The 23,237-nt window shown below is 48.8% G+C and overlaps 1 protein-coding gene across 1 annotated transcript; it reads left to right on the top strand.

Moving 5' to 3' along the window:
• The first annotated feature begins 14,505 nt into the window (after positions 1-14,505).
• SIGLEC15 (sialic acid binding Ig like lectin 15) lies at positions 14,506-22,497 on the top strand. Its single transcript, XM_069002370.1, has 5 exons — positions 14,506-14,557; positions 16,417-16,800; positions 19,286-19,645; positions 20,597-20,627; positions 22,401-22,497. The coding sequence occupies exons 1-5, from the start codon at positions 14,506-14,508 to the stop codon at positions 22,495-22,497; spliced, it is 924 nt and encodes a 307-aa protein (XP_068858471.1).
• The last annotated feature ends 740 nt before the right edge of the window (positions 22,498-23,237 follow it).

Raw genomic sequence — 23,237 nt, 5'->3', positions numbered from 1 at the left:
TTTACATCAAATAAATGCTATTCAGATCACCTATTTTTTTTTTCAAGCACTCTTTTTTCACTCCTGTTTCTGATACACATGTGATTCCAAACTCGTAAGAAACACTTATGCCAGGAAGAAATCTTGGGGTATTTTCCTGGACAAATACCTCCTTCCCAGTGCCAGCAAAAAGATGTCACTGTGCTTACAATGCTGACAAGAAATACATATTTGTATATATAAAATAAGCAAATACTATCAAAAATAATTCACAAGAAAAAAATCATTAAAAAAAAAAAAAAAAAAACAAGCCCTAACCACCTGGAAACATCTGCTTGGAGTCACATTTTATCCAAAAGTCTAATTCAAATGAACTGCCCAACTGCCACCTCCTGAACCACTCTTGTTGATGGTGTCTGATGTGCATAATTCTCCCCAAGAGTCCCAGTTTCATGTCAAGAGCTCAAATCTGAGGAAATGCAACAATGCAATGTCCTTTATCTGATCCTCCAGGACTGCTGCAGGTTCTGTTTGGTTTTACCATGTTGCACACAAAATATAAACAGTATAAAGAATGCTGCTGTTGATAATTATCTAATCTTTTGGATCTTGACACTTAGTGTGAAGGAATTGACACAGAATTTGGCCATAGTTGTGAATACTTCACCTGCTAAGAAAGATGCTACCCATGAGGAAGCAGGGCTGTGCATTGAAAAGATTATTGCTTGATTATTGCTTGATTGTTTCCCTCTCCCTCAGAGTGCAAGGACTCCATGACAAGTGAATTGTTAGGCACAAGCTAACACCTTTCTGAGGCTTTCTCTTTGTCTTGACATGGAAAACTGCCTTCAGGTGGTCAGGCCTAGTTTGTTACCAGCAGTTGAGCTTTTTCCAGATTTGGAATGAGATGAGGAAACAGTTTAACTCAAAGCAAATACACCTCAGTGACTTAAGGCCCTCACTCTCCTTGTTCTCAAGAGGCACAGATAGACCATGGCAATTAAGTTCACATGTATTGAAACAGAAACCGTTTAAACAGGAGTTGGAAGCCTTAATATTTCAGGGATGTGGGTCAGATGGACCATTTTAAGTCCCCAGAGGTGCTTTACTTGCAAAGGGGCTGTGAAGATTAAATTACTTACCTTGAGGTTGAGACCTCCTGACTTGCTATTGCACTCCAGTGCATAGCAGAATCATAGAATAAAATCACTGAATGGTTTAGCTTTGAAAATATCATCAGGTTCCCCCCAGCACTGCCAAGGCCACCACTGCCCCATGTCCCCAAGTGCCACATCCACACGGCTTTTAAATCCCTCCAGGGATGAGAACTCCACCACTGCCCTGGGCAGCTGTGCCAGGGCTGGACAGCCCTTTGAGTGAAGAAATTTCCCCTTAATATCCAACTTAAAGCTCCCCTGGTATATCTTGAGGCTGTTTCCTCAAAGCAAAATTTAAAAAAAACAAAAACAAAAACAAAAACACCTCAGCTTCATAGCACTCACCATTTAGGTTGGAATATACCTGTAAGATCATTGGCATGAGGATTTCCCACAACAAATTCAAACTCTTAGAAGGTAGCAACAAAATCAATCCTGTGAGCAAACAGAAGCACCTATGAGGGAAAATACAGCTCAGTTGGACTTGGAATACTGGAGCAATTGCTTCTACTTTTAGGACCAGTGATGTCATCAACTAATTTTTTGAGTAAAATAAAACTACGTATGCACAGATGCATAAATGGGAGTTCAACTGCAAACACTTTTTTAGGAAGTCTGTATTCTTTTTCCTTTTGCCTCTCATGAAAATATATAGATTAGAAGAAAATGGATAGGAGCCATGGGCTTAGGAAACTGACTAACTACAAATCCCCTCACTTTAAATTAAACATTCTTGGATTGGTCATCAGTTTAATCGGATAAGGCTGAGATTAGTGGGAGGTTAAGGATCAGATTTGCTAATTAGAACACTTAGAGAAATAATTCTAGGAAAAGTGTGCCCCTTTTCCTTTCCTGGGAAGGAAAAGAAAGAATTTTTTCAAGTGGAATTTTCCAGCAAACAGTCCTGGTACCCCAGTCACGAAGCAGCTACAAAACTCATTGTAGTGTATAGTTTTGGTGGGGGAGGGTGGGACACTCTGTAGGAAACGGCAGGTCCAGAGGAGGCCACCGAGATGCTCCAGGGCTGGAGCCCCTCTGCTCTGCAGCCAGCCTGGGACAGCTGGGGGTGCTCAGCTGCACAAGAGAAGGCTCCAGGGAGAGCTCAGAGCCCCTGGCAGGGCCTAAAGGGGCTCCAGGAGAGCTGCAGAGGGACTGGGGACAAGGCATGGAGGGACAGGACACAGGGAATGGCTTCCCACTGCCAGAGGGCAGGGATGGATGGGATATTGGGAAGGAATTGCTGTCTGTGAGGGTGGGGAGGCCCTGGCACAGGGTGCCCAGAGCAGCTGTGGCTGCCCCTGGATCCCTGGAAGCGTCCAAGGCCAGGTTGGATGGGGCTTGGAGCACCCTGGGATAGTGGAAGGTATCCCTGCCCATAGCATGGGGTTGAACAAGATGAATTTTAAGATCTAATCCAACCCAAACCATTCTGGGACGGATTTGTTTGTGTTGAGATGCTAAAACCAAAACAGGACTCTCAGCAAGCAGCCAAGAGGTATCTGTGTGAGGCGTCTTCACTGCTGGTGTGCAGAAATGCTTTCGTCTCATCTGGCAGCCCTCATGAACTGGTTAGTCACCTCATTAGACATCCTGATGTTGATCACCTTCTGTGTGGGTAAAAAGGATAGATGAGGTTTTGTTAGTAATGGCAAAGAGGCCACAAAAGTAGTGGCTGGTGTTGCATCTGTCTCCCCACAAACCCTCTTTTGTCTGCAGAACAAGAAAATAAGAACACTTCCTGTATCTGGAATTGTGATATATTTTTCACTACACATTCCCAGGTCATCCACATCTTCCCTTTGCTCTTTGTTCTTTTCCTCTACTCACATGACAGAGAACATCTACAGCAAGTGGAAGCAAACGCAGGACACTTGGCCACATCCCACTGTCTGAAATGTCCTGGCTTTCCTCTCAGCCAGAGGAAGATACAGCCCCTCCCTGTACAAAAAGCAGCAGCTTGGATATGAGGACCCAGGATGAAAACTCCCCTGGCACACCTCTCCGATTCACTTCAGCATAACCCAACACCTCACTTATCTTCAGCTCACCTTTATCCAAACTGTGTGGGTGGCTCAGCCCTGCCCACACACAAAATACCTTAAAACACAAACTCTCCCTCCCCACAGGGAGAAATCCCACTCAACAGCAAGTGTCCTGTGGTGGTGGCTTAGCAACAAGAGGCACCTCTGTGTAGCTTTTCTGCCAGGCTCTTTGAGCAGTGAGCAAGCTTGCTACATGAATAAACCAAAGTTTTATCCACAGAACAAACAAACCCCCTGGGGGATATTGAATTTCTGTTCTTTGCCCCAAGAAACACCTCCTCTTTTTGGCTATCCCATCATGAATGGCTCTTTGAGCTATCATTCCCTTTTCCATTTCCCCAATCCTGGTTTGCTTGCAGTGCATTGCTGGTGGTGGACACGGCCACTAAGCCCTCTGGGAAAACATTCTATCTTCTCCAGAACCACCAAACATTTCAAACTCGCTAATCCTTTACATTCTTTAACCACAACACCCTCCAGTTCCTACCAGAGCTTATTCAGTGACTCCTTGCACCCACGTCCCTACCACAGCATTGCCCATCCACAGGCATCCATGAGCAGGACCCTCACTGGAGTTCACTCCACCCCAGCTGCCCTCAGCATCTTGTTGGAAAGTACATACCATTCCTTTCTCTCCTGAAATACCTAAAGGCACAGAATTACATTTCTGTGGGATGGAGAATGATGAAAAACATGTATCCTGTCAAAAGGCTCCACAGCACCAGTGACTTGCTCCATCCAGGTGAAGGATCAGCATTCCCCAAAGATCTGGGAAATCAACAAAAGTATCACTGAGGCATTCAGAAAGGGCAGACTACATGTCATCTCATACATTTCAATCTCATGATTCAGAAGATACTTTTAGATTACACTCATTTAACTGGAGAATACCCCAAAAATGGATTCAAGAAAGAAAGGATCCACACAGAAGTGTAACAAAAGACCAAAACATAGTGGAATTTAAATAAGAGAGCAGAAGATTACACATAGCCAAAACATGAGTTGCAGAGGTACAGCTTTGAGATGAATTTGACATGTTACAGTTTTTTATTTTACTCAGACAAAGGTGAATGCTGATTCAAGCTAGAGAGAGGAAACAGAATAGTTTAGAAAGGGCAAATGCCCCTAATAAACCAAATGAGAGAAATTTGACAAGGCCTCAAGTTGTGCCAGGGGAGGTTTAGCCTGCATACTGCGAAAATTTTCTTCACAGAAAGGATGGTAGGGCACTGGAACAGGCTGCTCAGGGCAATGGCGGACTCTCCATCGCTGGAAGTGTTCAAAAGGCATGTGGCACTTGGGAACATGGTTTAGAGGTGAATTCAGTGCTAATTCAGGTGAAGGGTTGAGCTCTATGATCTCAGAGTTCTTTTCCAGCCTTCATGATTCTATGATTTTACATTGTGAACTGAAAGCCCTGCCGGGGAATAAGAGCAGAACAGCAGGAACAGAGCAGAAAAGGAGATCTGTGCTTGTCCCTGAGGTGTTGGCAGATGTGCTGAGAAGCAGCGAGGGAGGTGTCACAGAAATGAGTTACATCTAACGTGCAAGAGACACAGGCTGAGTGAGACTGAGACATCCAAGCCTTCCCCACTGAGTACCAAAGGCTTTTTTCTTTATTACAGAAGTGTTCATTGTTTCCTATTTTGCCTTCAGTGAAAATTCCAGAAGAACATTTTCCCCCTGACTCAAACCTCCTGAAAGCAGGAGTTGTCTCTCATCTTCAGCATCAGCAAGTGCCAAAGGAGGAATTACACATGAGGGATGCAATCTGCACAGCTGCAGCCTAAACTCTGCTGATACTTTGTGGGATGGACCTTCACAGCAAATCAAACCACCCATCAGGTCCTTCACAGCGCTGGAAATCTCAGCTGTAAGCACGTCACTGCCTCCCAGGGTGGGAATTCTGCAGGGAATCCACCAGACTCACATACACCATCCAGGCAAAACCAGTGCCACCCTTGAAGCTGGAGCACGCGGCAGGCCAGGGAATTTTGAAGCCCAAATAGCTGAGGAGGAATGTCCACAAGAACTCCATGTAGGAGAGTCACATTGTCCATACAACAATGCTTCTCCCAGAGGAGCCTCCTAACTTGTATGCAGGTTTAGGTAATAAACCTAAGGAAGCAACAGAAGCCCCATTTGTGATGATGATAATCGTGCCAGCAATTTTTGCCCATTCCTTTGTTCCATTTTCATTCCAAAGAGGGATGGTTATTTGTAAGTCTTGCAGAAATGTGTGCTTTTAGATGAAGCTGTGAGGAAGCAACAAAAAAAAAGCACCCAAACAGTCTGACCTCAGACATGTAGGGCTGCTCCTGTGCTCCCCATGTACACATAACCAAATTTTCCACTGGTCACAGGAGGGGTAACCACAAACCTGAGTAGCGAAGACAGCTGCCTACAGGCATGTTACAAATCCATCCAAGATTTAAGTTCTCCTGGGAACTTATCCAAAAGCATTCAAAAGATAACTCAGAATTGTTTATATACTCAGAGAAAAAAGGGCAAAAGCCCTGACTATTCAAAATAACTGAACCTGACAGACAAATGAGTGATTGCACCTCAGAGGATGTACATGTCTGCTCTTCCTCTCCTTGCTAAATCATGGGCTAATCTTTCCACAGTATGATTATCTGTTACAAAGTAATGCCCTTTTTCTACAAGAACTTGGCTCTGTTTCATCAACATGGGCTTAATCAAAATTTCTCTCTATGACCATACTGGCATGGGTTGCCCAGAGCAGCTGTGTCTGCCCCAACCCTGGCAGTGTCCAAGGCCAGGTTGGACAGGGCTTGGATCAGCCTGGGACGGTGGAAGGTGTCCCTGCCCATGGCAGTGGGTGAGACTGGATGAGCTTTAAAGGTTCTTTCCAACCCAAGCTATTCTATGATGCCATGACCTGCATTCTACTCCTTAAAAGCCTGCCTGTGGATGGCCTTAGTCACCCAGCTCCCCCATGGAAAGAGAAACCTCCCTTCCCATCTCACGTGGTGGGAAATGCAACATGGGCAATCCAGGTTCGCATGTTTTTAACCATTTGCATGCTTAAGGACATACTGCAACACAGCAGAGCGATTTTCCAGCTCCCCAGGGTAAGCCCACACCCAACCCACTGGATTGTGGAAACCCCGGGAAGAGTTTTCCTCCAGGGACTGCAGAGCCTCTCTGGCTAACTGCACCAAGGTCTCTGAGGATGTCACATGAGAAGCAGAGCGTTGTGAGAAACCCAACTGCCCTGTCTGCCAAGAAGTGCCATTAACTGCTCTTTCCATCCATCATGTCCACTCCTAACCAGCACAGTCCCTTCACCACCTGCTTTGCCTGACCCCAGCTTCAGACTACCAGTATTTTATCTACCCTGCAGCGTGACAAAATTTCATCGTGCTGGTGCCTTGGCTCCATCCTGCTGTGCTTTAAGGCAGTCTCTTCACAAAGGTCACAATCCATAAAGGGGGCTCAGGACCAGAGAGCAGAGAAATGACTATATGGAAATGGCAGGCACTGATCTCTGCCATCTGTGAGCAGGGACAGGACCCAGGGAATAGCTGGAGCTGTGCCAGCGAGGTTTAGGTTGGATGTCAGGGAAAGGTTCTTCCCCCAGAGGCTGCTGGGCACTGCCCAGGCTCCCCAGGGAATGGGCACGGCCCCGAGGCTGCCAGAGCTCCAGGAGCACTTGGGACAGCGCTGCCAGGGATGCCCAGGGTGGGATTTCTGGGGTGTCTGTGCAGGGCTAGACTCAATGATCCTGGTGGGTCCCTTCCCAGCTCAAGATATTCTCTGAAGCATCCTCCTGCAAGGGTCCATCCTGCCCTCAGCTCCCAGGCTCTGCTGTTCCCTGACACTGCAGCATCGCCTCCAGCCCCAGGCTGTACCCTCTCCTTCACCCCACGTTCCCACCACGCTTCCTCAGCTTCCCTCATTTTGCCACCTCTGTGTCAAGCGCCTTCCCTCCTCTGGTGAAGCTTCCCTTTCCAATCGTGCCTGGACAAGAACACAGGGCTTCCAGCAAGGTGCTGCCAGGGAGCCAACAGCCCACGTGCACACACGGTTGTGAGCAGGGAGCATTGAGGAATGTAAGTTATCTATTGTTTGCTCCAACCCGCATGAGGTGAGAGCTGATATGAACAATGCACTCCCCACAGCACTTCTCTTCTACCTTATCAGCCTCTGATCTTAATCCCAGGAGTCAATGCCATCATCCATCACTGTTAATGAGAGCGAGCTCCCCTAGGCAGAGGCCTTATCTCACTCTGTATCTCAAGAGCTACATGAGGTTGTGTCAGTCGTGCAATTAAGTAAAGGTTACACTGGCCTGAAAGGGTTAGCACCAGCTTTTTGGGAACACTTCTGTGCCATCAGAGACAAGAGGAAGCAAAAGTAAACATGAAAAGTTGTCTTCAAACTGAAAAAGAGTAGGTTTAGGAAAAAATTCTTCCCTGTGAGGGTGGTGAGGTACTGAGTGACACAGGTTACCCAGAGAAGCTGTGGCTGCCCCCTCCCTGGAAGGGTTCCAGGCCAGCTTGGATGAGGCTTGGAGCAGCCTGGACTAGTGGAAGGTGTCCCCACACATGGCAGGCAGGTTGGAACTAGGTGATCTTTAGGGTCCCTTCTAACCTAACCCAACCCATTCTCTGAGTCTATATATGCATTATTAGATGCTACAATTCACATGTCCCTTCAACTTCTGGGACATCCTGACCCAGCAGATACCAGTACCAGCAACAGAGAAACAGCTGGATTTGGACACTTACCCACATTTTGCCATCTACTCCCTCTAAATTTTCCATTTTCTACCAGAAATGTTTCCTGAGGCTAAAGTAAAGAAGTAACTCTGATTCTGTGAATCCATATTTCTGTGATCTTGATTTAGTATGTCCTCTGTAGCCCTGCTGCCTGCATCAGTCAGAAAATCACACCCACTGAGAAAACCAAACCCTAAGGACAACTCCAAGGAAAGTTAAACTGCAACAGAATCCCACCATCAAACTGCTTTCTGTGGAGCCCCTGCCACAGGGCAAAAATTACTCCTTCTCTTGGCTCTGCCAGAGGCAGATAACTCTACCAGGGCAAGGGAAGTTGCTGCCTGCATCTCCCTCATCTAATTCCTGTCCCAGCTAGAAAGGAGCTGATCTTGCACTGACAGGCTCTGCCAAGAATTCCAGTCAAGGTCTCCTGCTTCAATAGTAGTTCAGAACACTGCTTACTCTTCCCCCAGGTCATGTGCTACCTACAAAAATTATTTGTAGTGGTCTCCTTAAAGGCACAAGTCTCTACAATGCCATTAAAATACTCTTGCCTCTGCTTATAACTCAGCTTCAGATTTAACAGCAACATAGACAATCCTGGGACAATCAGGCCAAGGCTGTCAAGGAATATTGCCTCTGGACACAGTTCATGGGGAAGAGTGGTCACTCAGCCTTGCCTCATTTGTTATCTCAACAGCTTGGCTTCAGGCCTGCAGCTTTCCTCCCACACTTGCCCAGTGCAGGGGCTGTGGGAGCTGTGCCTTTCCTCACTCCTTCCTACCACATGTGCTAACTCAACACCCAGGTCAGATCCAAGGTTTGGAATTCAGTTCAGGAGAAAAAGGATGAAAACTCTCTATGCTATGCTAGAAATTACACAGCAGAACAGATTAGCGGATGCAGTGGTGTCCTCTGGCCTTTATTAGTTTCAAACACATGCTGGGTCATATTTAAGAGTGGAGATGATGGTGAGGTAGCCTTGCAAGGTGGAAAACCTGTGGATGATGCTTACGGATGCTGAGGAGCAGTCAAAGCACTTGCAGAGCCACACAGCAACAGGTAATGCCAAGTGGAGAAATTCGGCTGAAGTTCACCAGCATGGGGAAATGGCCCAGGTTTAACCACCAAAGTTCCAAAAAAACCAAAACCAAACCCAACAAAAAAATCCCACAAACTAACGAACAACAACCAACCAAATACCGTGACAACATTCTGATTAAATTTTGCCTTTAAATCAGCGAAAACACTACAGGCTACCACAGATTAGAAAGGACAAAGGACAACAGGATGGAACATTTCTCAGAGAAGATGCCACAATAAATGTCACTCTAAAGGGCACAGGATCTCAGGCAAGGCAGGGTCTGAGTGAGTGAGTGACAGCTCAGTTATTCTCCAGAGGCACAACCTAGAGAGGTGCCCACATTCATCACCACAGATCTCATTCTAAGTGCTTTTGAATCTGTTTAGAGCCTGTGAAGCAAGGCAGTACACAGGTGATCAAAGCTCAGACCATGCACCAGACCCACCCCTTCACTGACCAAGAGTGTCCTGTCAAGGGAAAGTTCAGGATGTGCTTCAGATATTGTGTGGCCTGGTGGATAAAACCAGCCCACACTCCCTCCCAAAGGAGAGCAGCTCTCATCCAAGAGAAGGGCTATGGAATCTACAACCAGAGGAGCATAAACCTCTTAAATCACCAGCTGTGCCCATTCAGCAGGGAAAGACAGAGCACAAAAATCTCTAAAGGCTCTCTCTCAGCAGGGAGGGTGGGGAGGGACTTCTGTTCTGGTGGCATTTCAAGTGCCTTTAATCAGACACATCATTTGGATTAGTCTAGAGGGATGTGCAGCGTATCTGTCCTGCCAGCTTGCTCAGCCCCTGGCTCAGGCTAATCCCAGCGTCACACAGAGACCAGGCCGGACCCTCAGCGCTTGGCTGGGTGACAAAATGGCCAGGCCAGGAGAGGACACTCAGTGGCTGGTAAGCTGGCAGGGGTCTGAGGAGTGTTGGCAGTCCTAAAACGTTCCACAGCTGTCATTAAGCAAGTTGGTAGAGATCCCTTGTGAGTCAAAGGTCTCTCTGCTGTTATGAGTGGCCACCTCAGGTTTGTCAGCGCGAAGCAGTGGTTAGAGCAGGTGTATCTACACTGCTGGCTGGGCTCGGGACCAGGACCAGTCTGGAGGAGGTGAGCACCAGCACTAACTCGGCCCCTTAATAAGGACCATCCCCTTAATGGCTCTGACCTGTCTTGGTATGGGAAAAGCAGAGACCACCAGGCTACTGCCTGTCTGTGGGTGTTCCGTGGTCAGAGCAGAGCAGAGGATGTCAACAGGCAGCAGCAGGGACAGAAACGCAGCAGTTTGGGAGATCAGAGCTGTTCATCCACCTCAATGGATGTGACTGAAGAGTCAACAAACAACTTAGAGAGAGACACTTCTCTTCTCTTCTTCCACCCGCCAGGCTCTGCCCATAACACAAGCTGGTTTTTGGCGCGGTGCCGTGCGGCTAGCACGCTGTCCCGGCACCGGGCAATCTTCTGCCTGCTCCAAACGGGGGTGGACGGAGCCAACTGCGGCACAGGAGGGCAGGAGAAGCTTTGGATTGGGATTGCCTTGCCCACCGATGGCAAAGGTGTGGGAAGGAGGCAGGAAAAAAGCAGAGGGACTTTTTCCTGAGGGAAGGGGTTTATCAGAGAAATGGGAAATCCACGGAGAAAGCCAAAGAAACGTGGCTTGCAGGGGGTCTTGTACCCCCACAATATGGGCGTGGAAACCACACAGTAACCAATGGAACATCAGCCAGGGGGTGTTACGGGGGCGGGGAGAAGGAATTACAGCAAATGGGAGAAGGGGTAGGCGGGGAGGGATAACAAAGGCCAATTAACTACTGAGGAACATAGAACTCTCTGGAAAGACAACCAAATATGAGAAATAAGGGGAGGGGAGGGCTGCAGCCAATGGTAAGGGACGGATTTATATGTTTTTCACAGCCTTTTGAATGCTCAAGGCTTTTGGGCTGGGGCAGCATCAAACCAATGGACCTTTGGCTCCACTTGATCTGGCTGACCCTGGCTTTGGCCGTGGTTCACCACAACAGTTTTTCATGCATTAATTGCCCACTAGGTGCAAATTACCCTATTATACACTTAATTTGCTTTAGTTGATGCTCACCAGAGGCAACAAGGGCTCACCAGCACCCCTGTTGCAGCTCCATCAGCCTGCCAACACAGCTTCAGTGCTGGAACAGCCCCAGACCTCGGAGCAATGGGATGACAGGCAGGAGAACTTCCCAGGTCAGGAGCATTGGTGAGGGGCTGAGCAAACACCACAGGCAAGTGACTGAACCCATAGACTTTCCAACTGGATCATCAGGGGCTTGAGGCAGTGGTGACAGTGTTCTGCAGCAACACTCAAAGCCAGGAAGCAGGATCAGTGTGGCCATCAATAATAGTGCCTGCACTTTACACCCTCCATCCCTTTCTTTCCCTGCTCTGTAGGTTTACCCATAATTTTTTTCCTGCCTCTAGCTTGGTGAGGATGAAGTGGATGCAGAGGGAAGATGGGCAGCCCACAGCAGCTTCCCAAAAAGGGGAGCGTGGCTCCACTTTCTGCTGCTGACAGGGATCAGACAGAGGCAAAGCCCCTCTGCCCTCCCAGCTTCAGTTCCCAGTACTTCACAGAGCCAACCCCTTCAGGTAAGAAAGCCAGATGTGACAAAACACGAGGCTTTTGCTTCGAATATGTGCAGGTTGGCACTCTCGGTGGACTAGGAGCACACATGATGCTGAAGTAATTGACGTAGAAAACCTTGGAGCTGAAACTAAGACCTAAAAGGGAGGGAAGTGGGAACACCTGCCTGCGCTCTGGTCCCTGAATTAGTGGGTGCATTGTCAGCACAGGTACAGCTACACAAATAATTCCTTGCTTCAGTCCTCAGTGACAAACCTGGGACCAGGAGGGACGAGTTCTGCCATGCTCATCTCCAGCCACACGTTGCAACCTGGGCGCAGATCACCACCCAACCACAGAGTCTTGGAATAATTTAGGCTGAAAAGCCCTCTGAAACCATCCAGTCCAACCACTCCCCCAGCACTGCCAAGGCCACCACTGACTCATGTTCCCAAGTGCCACATCCACATGGCTTTTCAACGCCTCCAGGGATGGGGACTCCACCCTTGCCTTGGGCAGCTGTGCTAGGGCTTCACAACCCTTTGGTGAAGAAATTTTCCCTAATAGCCAATCTAAACATCCCCTGGGGCAATCCCTCAATCATTCATCACAAAACACGGCAGGAATTTCTTAGGGGGACAGGAAAAATGTCATTTTTTGCAGCCTTTAGATTTACCAGTACTAAAACAGGTATTTGATAAATATGGATAGCATCCTGGTTTTGGTGTTGGACCAGAAGCAGGCTTCCATACTGAAATCTCACATATTATTTAAGCACAGACCAGGGAAAAAAGGTCACAGAGTCTGTGGATCACACAGCAATGGATGATTTTGTTTGCAACATTTTTTGGCTGATTCAAATAGTTGTAAATCTTTTCAGCTATACGTTATCAACTCTGTATTTTAAACACTAAAATGCCTCATTCCAGTAGTCATGGTCCAAAAAGAAAATCAGTCCACAGATAAAACTCGAAGGGTTTGTAGTTCTGCTCTGATTTACCAGATATTTTTCTAGGAGATGCTGCAGTAAAACATTAAAGAGGAAGAGGATCATACTGGTGTTAACTGCAGCTATCCTTTACATGAATCATTTATGCTGCACTGTAACAAGATGTTTTTAACACGGATTTCACTTTAATCTTTTACTTCAATCCACTGAGTCCCACTGTGCCATGAGCGGTGAAATGCTTAAAAAGAGTCACACCACTAAAAACTTTACATCACAAATAGATAAAATCAAACTGCACATAGAGGAAGAAGGGGGAGGTACACAGAAAAGGCACATATCACAGATGTGATAGGGATTACAGGTCTCTTGCTTCCACCACCCTTGCCCTCGGGTTTCTCAGCTGCTGCTGGCATGAATTATGTTTTACAGCTGCTAAGGACAGTTTGCAAAGTAATTAGACCACTGAGTCCTAATGCTCCTGCTCAAGGATGACATGCATGGGGACTGGGCAGGGATCTAAGCCGGTATTTGAAATAATAACACTCTTGGCCGAGTAGCAACAGGTCCAAACAACCATGAATAAGAGCTGCATACTCTCAGAGCCTCCTCCAAAAAGCCTGGGGAAAACAGAAATCTCTGTCTTTAGAAACACTACAAACAGAAGAAAGAAAGGGATCAAAAAGCAGCGAACACACTTCACACTATCACATCTCAAGGTCCCTCTTCTAGGAGGCTTTCCTCAAGTTCAGAAGGGAACAGAGGTGGACAGAAGGGAACAGGGCGCTGGTTCTGGGCACAGAGAAAAGTGTCAGCAGCGACTCAGCAGCATCTTATCCTGGCTCTGGGAGCCCTCCAGTGGCTGCCGGCAGCGGGAATCACGGAATGGTTAGGGATGGGAGGCGCCTGGAAGCTCATCCCGTTCCACCACGGGCAGGGACACCTTCCACTATCCCAGGTTGCTCCCTGTCCAGCCTGTCTGTGAATCCTGCTGCTGTCCCCGTCCCCGTCCAGGAGGGAGGCAGAGGGGCCATACAGCAGCATCCCAGACGAGGTGAGATTAGTCAGGACACACCATCCCTCCCTCCCTCTGGCCTGAAGCAAAGGCAGCAGACCTCAAGCTAAACCCAGACAGGGAATTCGTGCTCCAAGGCTAAACTTAGCCCCGGGATCACCATAAGGGAGATGACGAGGTGGAAAACACGGTCAGGTCCCCACAGGCCCTGAGCTCTGCAGATGAGCAAACTTCACAGTAAAAATGCTAAAGCTAAACCCAGAAGGAAAACAGCGAGCATTTTCACAAGGATGCTGGGCAAAAAGCTGGAATTCAGCTAATTTCAAAGGAAGGAATGACTCATCGCTCATCGGGGTCATGTGAGTGTGGACAGAACAAGGTGCCAGGGGACACCAAACCACTCATCCCCCAGTGAACCTTGGCACAAGTGACTTCAAAAGAAGAGTGGTTTGAGGTTTTTTTCTATACCTAGGGATGAAAACAACCAGTGAGCACAAGGAGTAAAGCACAGCTAGTTTGCAGGCTCCAGGTTCAGGAGGAGGAACTGCCTCAAGCCAGGACAGCAAGAGTCTTGCTTGTCACACCCTCAGGCAGATTGCAAGGATTTCCTCCAGCCTGGTGAGTTGGTAGCACTGCAAGGCCATCCCCTCTTGCCCAGTCACACACATGGCATGGGTGTTTGCAGCCCCAATCTGCAATCCCCTCCCTTTAGCTGGAAAATGGTTAATACTGTGGTTCCTTCTGGTGTAATTTTCATATGACTGACCACAGAACTATTAATATCTGAACCCAGAGCTGGTTCAGCTAAACGACTCATTCACTCCAAGGAGAAGAAAACCACAACTTCTTCTACCCCTGGAAAAACCTTTTGTGACTGCAAGACCAGTAGCTCAGATGTAAGGAGATGGTTCTGGTTTGCTGATGCCCCTCAGGGGAGAGCATCAACCAGCATGAGAGAGCTCGGCTTGGTTCTGCTGTGCCTCCTTCGCATCTCCAGGAAGGGTGAGTTCTGAGCTTGCTGTCAACCCCTGTCTGACCACAGCTTCTCCTCTCGCTCTAGTCTGAGTGCCAGGGAACTGCCTGCTACAACAAACTCTCCAAGAATTGCACCCTCCATCACGCTGCTTAAAAGCATCCTGAAATTCCAAGTGCATGTGACAACTCGAGGAAACTCAGAGACGTCCTCAGTTTGTGGGGGTTTTTTTGCTTTTTTTTTTTTTGTTTTTCTAACTTGTGCAGGGAATTCGTCAAACTTTTCCCCAGCTTTGTCAGGTGGATGCAGCATTTTCATCACCACCCTGCTTCATATTCCTTAGGAGTTATTATGCAACAGACACAGTATTTTCCAGTTCCACTGAGCACTTAAGCTCTGATTTAACTTCAAATATGCTTTTAAATTCCATTAAACTCTGTGGGATTTGCTTAGAGACACTGTCAAACAGCATTTTCCAGAGCAAGGGTAGTGCCTGGGCTGGACCCCAGCTCTTGCTGTTGTCTTCATGACTTTTCCCACTGACAACCAGCAGATTCACTGACCTTGACAACCCTTTTTGGGAGTTACTTTCTGTAAGGTGTGCAGGCTATTTGCCTCTCTGTTTCTTGTGAGAGCTTCAGTTCCAGGAACAAATGGAGCCTGGATATAACAAAAGGAATATGGCAGGCCTACCACACTGAAGCTTTAGAGTTAAGGGTAAATTATACACAGAATGTTGACAACTCCCTCCACTCATAACTAGGCAAACTGTGTTTCCATGGAAATGGGCGGAGATGTTAGCATTAAAAGCACTTATTTTTAACATTATTTTTCATCTGGAAGGCAAGGGGGGGCTTATGTGCCAAAAAAAAAAAATTGTTCTTTGCTTCAGATTGAAAACAAAAAAAAAGCTAATCAAAGGGGTGGCAGAGAGAAGCAAGTTGTACTCAGAAGCACATAATCTACAGTTCTCCCAAAGTAAAGGTTACAGTGACATGCTGCAAAATAACTAAAACAAGAGCAAATAAGCTAGAAAGCAATAGCAATTACTGTTTTCAGTGCCAGGTCCTTGTGCTCCAAACCCCTGAGCTTCACGAAGCTCCTGCAGTGCTGCAGCATTGTTTATTAGATTACCTGGGCTGGAGAAGGTGCCCATATCGTTATTGTGTATGACAGGGCAGCACAACTCCAGATCTCAGTAATCAAAATACTGGCTTGGAGCTGACTCCATGTAAATACCTGAACAGAGAACTGGCCCTAGGACGCCCTTTGTCCATTGTGTAGCACACAATAGATGAATACAAGCTGCACTGCCACAGAGATATTTGTCAAGTGTTATGGTCCACAGATACAGGAACAAAAAACAAATCTTATCTTTGAGTCTGCAGGAGTAATCTGACAGCTGAATGCCCATATGGTGAAGCCAGCAAGACCAGGAATGGGTGGAACTACTTACAGGACACTTTTACATTTCACAGGTATCCCCAGCTACTGAGAACCCCTGATCTAATGAAGGGAGTTTTTCATAAGACAGGAACGCCAGCACAGATGTTTCTGAAGCCACAATCTGCTGCTACAGCTGTTGGTAGTAGCAGAACAGTGGGTGGATAGACGTGTCTATATATTAAACTGAAAGAGGGGAGATTTAGATTAGATATTAAGAAGAAATTCTTGGCTGTGAGACTGGGGAGGCCCTGGCACAGGTTTCCCAAAGAAGCTGCAGCTGCCCCATCCATGGAAGTGTCCAAGATCAGGTTGGATGGGGCTTGGAGCACCCTAGGATAGTGAAAGGTGTCCCTGCCCATGGCAGGGGGGTGGAATGAAATGAATTTTAAGGCCCCTTCCAGCCAAACCATTCTGCAATTCCATGATCCCTTCTTGCTTGTAGGTGTGCAGTGCAATGGCTGGTCTGTCCACGTCCCCTCTGACGTTACTGGAGAGCTTGGGAAGATGGTTATCCTACCCTGCACTTTCACACACCCCTACAAAACATTTGACCGGGCCCTCACGGCCATTTGGAGGATCAAGGAGCCTTACAATGGCACGATAGTCTTCAAGTGTGTGAGCCAGAGCAGCAGCGAGCTCTGCAAGACTGCCATCAGCCACAAGAGCAAGTACAAGCTGCTGGGCAACCCCCGGCACAAGGACCTGTCCATCAGGATTGACAACCTGACCTGGAGCGACAGCGAGAGGTACTTCTGCCGGGTGGAGCTGGCCGGAGACATCCACGACAAGTACGAGAGCAGGAATGGGATAAAGCTGCATGTGATTGGTAAGAGGCTGCGAGGGACAAAGGAGGCAAGGCCACCCTCTAGGGAAGAGCCACAGGATGTGGGAAATGACAAATGGCAGCAGAAGTTTACCTGAGATGGTTTTCCAAAGGGTTGGCTTTTCTTTCTCCGTTATAGCAGGGAATATTCACTGTGCTCCTCAGTCTTCCAACATAAGACAATGAGCACAGTGCAGGGAAGGGAACAGGAGCACAACCAGTAAGGAAATGGCGAGGCTCTGGCAGTTGGGGTGAGAGGCCTCCAAAAGCTGAGCATACCACTTAGTCCCTGCAGCACAGGAGCAGGGCAGGCAGCAGAGGCAAGCTGGGGTGAGCCAAGATGGGGTTAAAGACATCCTCTCCATCAGAACCTGAACTGGACAGCCCAGGTGCTGAGCACACGTTCACAGGCGCTAGCACAACAGGGCGTGGGTGGTAGCAGGGGATTGGAAAGACAAGACACCTTGTACCCAGGTAAAATAAATCCAGAATCCTCTGGAGCATGAAACACGAAGTACAAATGTCCTGGAAAACCAGCTCAGAGCAACAAATGTCAAATGCTAATCCCACTTCCCAGGGCAAGCTCACCGATCAAGGGGGAGCTAGGAGAGAGCCCTCAGAAGCAGACTCAGATCTTACCCAGGCCATGAGGTTGGGTGATTTTGCTTTTGAGAGGGAAGCTCCTTATGCCTGCTGTGCAGCGTGGGTGTCCAGATGGGACCCAAGGATGAGCTTGGTTGTTTCTTGAGAAGTTCTGCACAGTTGAGGCTCTCCTTCAGTTGCACCAGCTCATGAGCACCCACACACAGCAGGACCAGGCCAGGATGGCAGCAAGACCTGTTTCTCAGGGGATTTTAACACCAGAGGAATGATAACACACAGACAGACAGTACCCTGCTTGGGAATGGGCCCTGACACTGTGATTGGGAGGGGTTAATTAATGCTTAAAAGGTAATTTAAAAACCAAAACACAGAGACCCATGACACACAGCCTCAGATTCCTCTTGCACTATGTGGACAAAGGGGAAGATGTGCTGTAGGTGGTTGCAAACTCTACTTTTGTTGTCTAGTCTGAAAAAAAAAGAATTCCTGCTCTTCCTCTGTGAGGACACTCATTTAGTGCCCTTTATTTTCTGTAGCACCTTTATGAACACCTCCAGGGATAAGGGCTCCACCATCTCCCTGGGCAGCCCCTTCCAATGTCTAATCACCACTTCCATGAAGAAATTTCTCCTAATGTCCTACCTAAAGGTGATCTGGTCACTCTGGGGCTGGAAAAAACCACCAAAAATAGGTTGTGGAAAGAAGCAGAAATTTTCCCTATAACTAACCTGCCAAATCTGGCAAGTCCCAGGCACTGAGCAAAGGGCTCACACAAACAGGTCCATCCACGTGCGCTCTGGAGGTCAGGGATTGAAGGAACAGCCAAAAAATACTTGTGCAGAACACTGTGGTTGACATGTCCTGGACCACATGGAGATGCAGCCCAGTCCAAAAAGGCCACCAGCTGCACCTGTGCCTACAATAGTGGGTGGTACTTCTCTGCCTTCTGCCACCAAGGAAGGGCACAACAGTTGAAGTTGGTCAAGGTTCAGAAAAATGAGTGAGGCATTACTGGGATAAAACAGAGTACACATGCTTGCATCCAGGCTTTGCTGGGTGTATCCTTTTGTCCCGCTATCCAACATGGGCTGGGTGGGGGAATCTAGGGGAAGAAAGTGCCAAGAAAAACAAGGAAGGAGATGGCTGATCCAGACATCTATAGAGTCATAAAACAGTTTCAATTGAAGAGAATCTTTAAAGCTCATCTTGTCCAACCCCCCTGCCATGGCCAGGGACACCTTCCACTAGACCAGGTTGCTCCAAGCCTTGTCCAACCTGGTGCTGGACACTTCCAGGGGTGGGGCAGCCACAGCTTCTCTGGGAAACCCCTCTTTTCAAAAAATTTCCTCCTTACATCCAATCTAAATCTCTACTCTTTTAGTTCCGAAACATCAATCCTTGTCCTGTCACAGGAAGTCCTGTCCCCATTTTGCTTGGAGCCCCTTTAGGCCCTGCCAGGGGCTCTGAGCTCTCCCTGGAGCCTTCTCTTGTGCAGCTGAGCACCCCCAGCTGTCCCAGTCTGGCTGCAGAGCAGAGGGGCTCCAGCCCTGGAGCATCTGGGTGGCCTCCTCTGGACTGGCTGCAGCAGCTCCAGGTCCTTGTGCTGTTGTTCCCCAGGGCTGGGGCAGCTCTGCAGGTGGGGTCTCACCTGAGCGGGGCAGAGGGGCAGAATCCCCCCTCCCCTGCTGCCCACGCTGGGGATCAGCCCAGGGCACGGGGGGTTCAGGGGCAGGGCAGGTCCAGCTCTCACCCACCAGTGTCCACCTTCACCCTGATAGAACAGGGCTGAGGGTCCGCCAAGACCAAAACTTCATTCCAGGTGTTTTGCACCAGACCTGCCTTTGCAGCCTGACCCACTTTCCCTCCCCTGTTGCGATTCCCACAGCCGCCCCCAGGATCATTAACATCACGGTCAGCTCCAGCAGGGACCACACCTTCCAGGCCCGCTGCACGGCCGAGGGGGAGCCAGCGCCCGCCCTGACCTGGACCGGACCCCTCTACGGCAACCCGAGCTCCACCAGCAGCTCCGGCCGCCGCGTCACCAAGGAGCTGCGGTCCCTGACCCACGACGGGAAATACACCTGCACTGCTGTCAACAGCCACGGCAGGGCAGAGGGGGCCCTCTACTTCTACAAACTCAGAGCCTCCGACAGCTCCTCCTTCATGATCCTCATCTTTGTGCCGCTGGGAATCAAGGTGCTCATTTTGCTGGTGATGCTGAGCTTCACCGTTTTCTCCAGAGAAGGTCAGTGTCCTGACTTCCCTCCAGCCGACTGGCAACCAGGGATGGATGCAGCAGACACAGTCAGGCAGGAGGGGACTGGGTTTGTTTGGGGGGAGGGGAATAGTAATGACTTTATTATTTTCTACCCTAGGAGGATAATTCTAGCAGGAAGAGCCGAGAGCTCTTGGCTGGCTGGTCACAGCCTGCTGACACAGGGGCCTTTGAAAATTCAGAGGGGGCAGGAGTTTCCCTGTGCCCAGGAAGAAATGTTAATAAACCAACAGAGGGGAGATTAGTAGAGGAGCCATGGCCTACATAACCAGATTTTTTTTTTCCTTGAAGCAGGCTAATTACTTCCCCTCTAGCTCACAGCCAGGATTTCCCTTTGCTGCATCCCACACAAGTTTAATCTCCTGGGATGAGCATCCTCATTTTACAGATTGCCCTTGTCAGTCCCCCAGGGCCTCACTACCCAGTAGCCAGCATTTGTGAAATCCCACCTTCCAGCCACACCAAGGCTGTGAGATCAGGGAATGCCCAGCTTACAGTAGGTGAGGATCAACCCATGGACAGAGGGGTTATGACATCCCAAGCAGCCAGGAGGCCACTGGCCCCCAGCCCTCCAGTGCTGCTGAGTGGTGGCATCAACAGGAGGGGACTGAGGGGAATGAGATGCCCCACCACTGGGACTCATCTGTAGGGACAATCTGATGTCACACTCATGGAAGCCACCATTTGATTTGAACAGTAGAAGCTGTCAAACCAACCAAAAATGCTTTTGTTCCTTATATTCCAGTGCCTAATTCCCAAGAATGTGGAGAGGGCCACACACCTGACACCAGGGCTTCTTCCCATTCACTGGAGTGTCACAACCATCCTCCAGTGCAGCTTCCCAACAGCTCTAGGTCACTCCTGGCTCCCCAGCCCACTCTGACCTCATTGCTAACCCCCATCATCCTTCCCACTTCACAGGTCCCCCCTCTGCTCCATCCAGCCTGGCCAGGTAAGGATGTCTTGCCTTCTCCTCATGTTATCCTGCAGGAGAGTAAGGATGGCCCAGGTGAGAAGTGCAGTGTCTCCTTGGTCTTGGTAACAATTCTCTGGCCTCAGAGCAGGCTCCTGGGGCAAGGAAAGGGTTCAGCTGATGGCCAGGTGAGCCAGCATGAGGGAACAAGGACTGGACACTGCTGGGAGGAGGTTCTGGCTTGGGCACAGCTGCGAGGAGACCCCAGTGTGCGGACAAGGGACTGGGCAGCAGTGTAGAGACCACAGCACACGGCTGCTACACCAGCAAAGGGCTAACAGAAGTTTGGATGTGCCTTAAGCCTAGAGCATGGCTGGAAGGCTCCAGGTAGGCTGGGAGAGCTGGGGGTGTTCACCTACACAAGAGAAGGCTCCAGGGAGAGCTCAGAGCCCCTGGCAGGGCCTAAAGGGGCTCCAGGAGAACTGCAGAGGGACTGAGGACAAGGCACGGAGGGACAGGACACAGGGAATGGCTTCCCAGTGCCAGAGGGCAGGGATGGATGGGATATTGGGAAGGAATTGCTGTCTGTGAGGGTGGGGAGGCCCTGGCACAGGGTGCCCAGAGCAGCTGTGGCTGCCCCTGGATCCCTGGCAGTGTCCAAGGCCAGGTTGGATGGGGCTTGGAGCAGTGTGGGATAGTGGAAGGTGTCCCTGCCCATGGCAGGAGGTGGCATTGGGTGAGGTTTGAATGATGAGGTGCCTCCCAACCCAAACCATTCCATGGTTCTGTGATGCCACATTAAACTAACAATGGATCATCCCAAGGGAAAGGCCAGGAATGGGGTCTGTGCTGACACTGTGAAACAGAAATCTTCCCCTCCCTCTGCACCCCAGTTTGTAATGGAGCAGAAGAAGCTGCCACACCAAAGCTGATGAGCTCAGCCAAGTGTGCAGGGAAGGTATGGAGACAGCAAACAGCCCAGCTCGGGTGTGACAGGGCCTGATTCTTGGGCTGGCATCCACAGCATGCTCCCACAAATCCCTGGCATTTCCCATCACCCAGCACAACAGTGATCTTGGACACTCCTGACAGATAGGGTGGCCAAACTACTGGGATGGGAAAAAATAAATTAAAAAAAAAATCCCACCAGAAACAACCCTTGGTCTAATACAGAAGATGTATCTGAGGTCAAGGATAATTACATCTGCATGGGGCTGCCCCCTTTCAACCTGAGTGTTTCATTTCTTTGTGATACCTCCCTCCTGAGTTACCCCTACATGTCTCTTTTCCTGACCTTACCAAGAACAATGGCCATGGCCATCCCAGCAGGACAGTCAAGCATACAGGGCATAGCCAAAGAAACAACAAGGAATTTAATCCTACAGTCTAATTTGTAATTACTTGTAAAAAGGCATAAAAAAAGCATAGTTTTGCTGATTTATCAGGGTAAACCACACCGCACCCTGGGTTATATTTGCACAGATACTTACATAGATAAGAAGGCTTAAAGCCAACACTTGCATGAGAAGATCCTTCACAGGAGAGGTTTGTCACAACCTCCCGAGGCTCTGAGCAGGACAGTAGCACAGTGGATGCTAAGGGTGCAGGAGATTGCTCTGCATACTTTAAGATGTAAAAGCCTTTAAGGTGTAAAACAGCAGTTGCAACTCAGACCCTTAAAAACTACTGTGAAGTAGAAGAAGAGGATCTGTCTCAGAGTGTCACAGATGCTCTGACATTCACTGGAGCCACTCGCAGAGCCCGGAGCAGCCTGAAACGTGCCCTCACCTTTCCCACATCTCCTCCTGCCAGGCCACAGCTGCCAGAGTGCACCTACGAGAACTGTGACCGCAGACACGGCGGCAGCCAGACCCTGCCCACAGGAGGGGCCGTGCCGAGGCGCAGCTGAGGAGGGGACGGGGACCCATCCCCACCCGCTCCCCCCACGGGTGTCCTTCCCCAGGGAACACACAGCTGGCCTTGGCTGAGGCACAGAAGGTCAGACCAGCCTCGGGGAGGTTGGAACTGGATGATCTCTGCGGTCCCTTCCATGATGCTGTGAGTTCCAGCCCTGCTGCTCCTCACAAGTGAGAGCAGCCTTTAAGGGGAAACGAGAAAAAAAAGAAGGGATGGAGCTGGAAGAGCGAAGCACAGGATGTCAGTTTTAACCTATCTGTGTGTTTTTAGCCCATATCAGATATTTAGCAAGCAGGTGACAGTATAAAATTGTCTCACAGCTTTTTGCTTTGGTATTTTTCAAACATCACTCCAAAAAGCCGTTTTCACCACTCCACTTGTCCAACCACATCCAAGTGGGCTACTGACATGTTTCAAATACTAGCTGTGGCAAAGCACTACTGGAGTTTCTGATGGGGTTTTTTCCTTTTTAAAAATTATTATTATTATTATTCCTAAATGTCCAGAAGAGTTTATTTAAGAGTTTAAAGGAAACCTTAACTTTAAAGAGGCATCCAAGCAAAAAAGGAAGACGGTTTCTAAAAACTGGTAGAGCTGAAGGCAGGACATAAGAAGTCTAAACTAGTCTGTGTTCTAACTTTACTGCAGCTCTGAGTGCCCAGAAACTCAGAGCTTTGAGATAAATGTGCTGTGAAAATGTTCCAATACACTGAATTTTTGGGGGTTTTTTTA

Source organism: Aphelocoma coerulescens (genome assembly GCF_041296385.1).
Source record: "Aphelocoma coerulescens isolate FSJ_1873_10779 chromosome Z unlocalized genomic scaffold, UR_Acoe_1.0 ChrZ, whole genome shotgun sequence".
NCBI lineage: Eukaryota > Metazoa > Chordata > Aves > Passeriformes > Corvidae > Aphelocoma > Aphelocoma coerulescens.
This window is presented reverse-complemented; position numbering and strand designations above follow the sequence as displayed.

Coding starts and splice junctions, on each gene's coding strand:
- SIGLEC15 (XM_069002370.1), top strand. CDS start 14,506: ATGAGAGAGCTCGGCTTGGTTCTGCTGTGCCTCCTTCGCATCTCCAGG. Junction 14,558..16,416: donor CCTTCGCATCTCCAGGAAGG/GTGAGTTCTGAG, acceptor TCTTGCTTGTAG/GTGTGCAGTGCAATGGCTGG. Junction 19,646..20,596: donor CACCGTTTTCTCCAGAGAAG/GTCAGTGTCCTG, acceptor CCCACTTCACAG/GTCCCCCCTCTGCTCCATCC.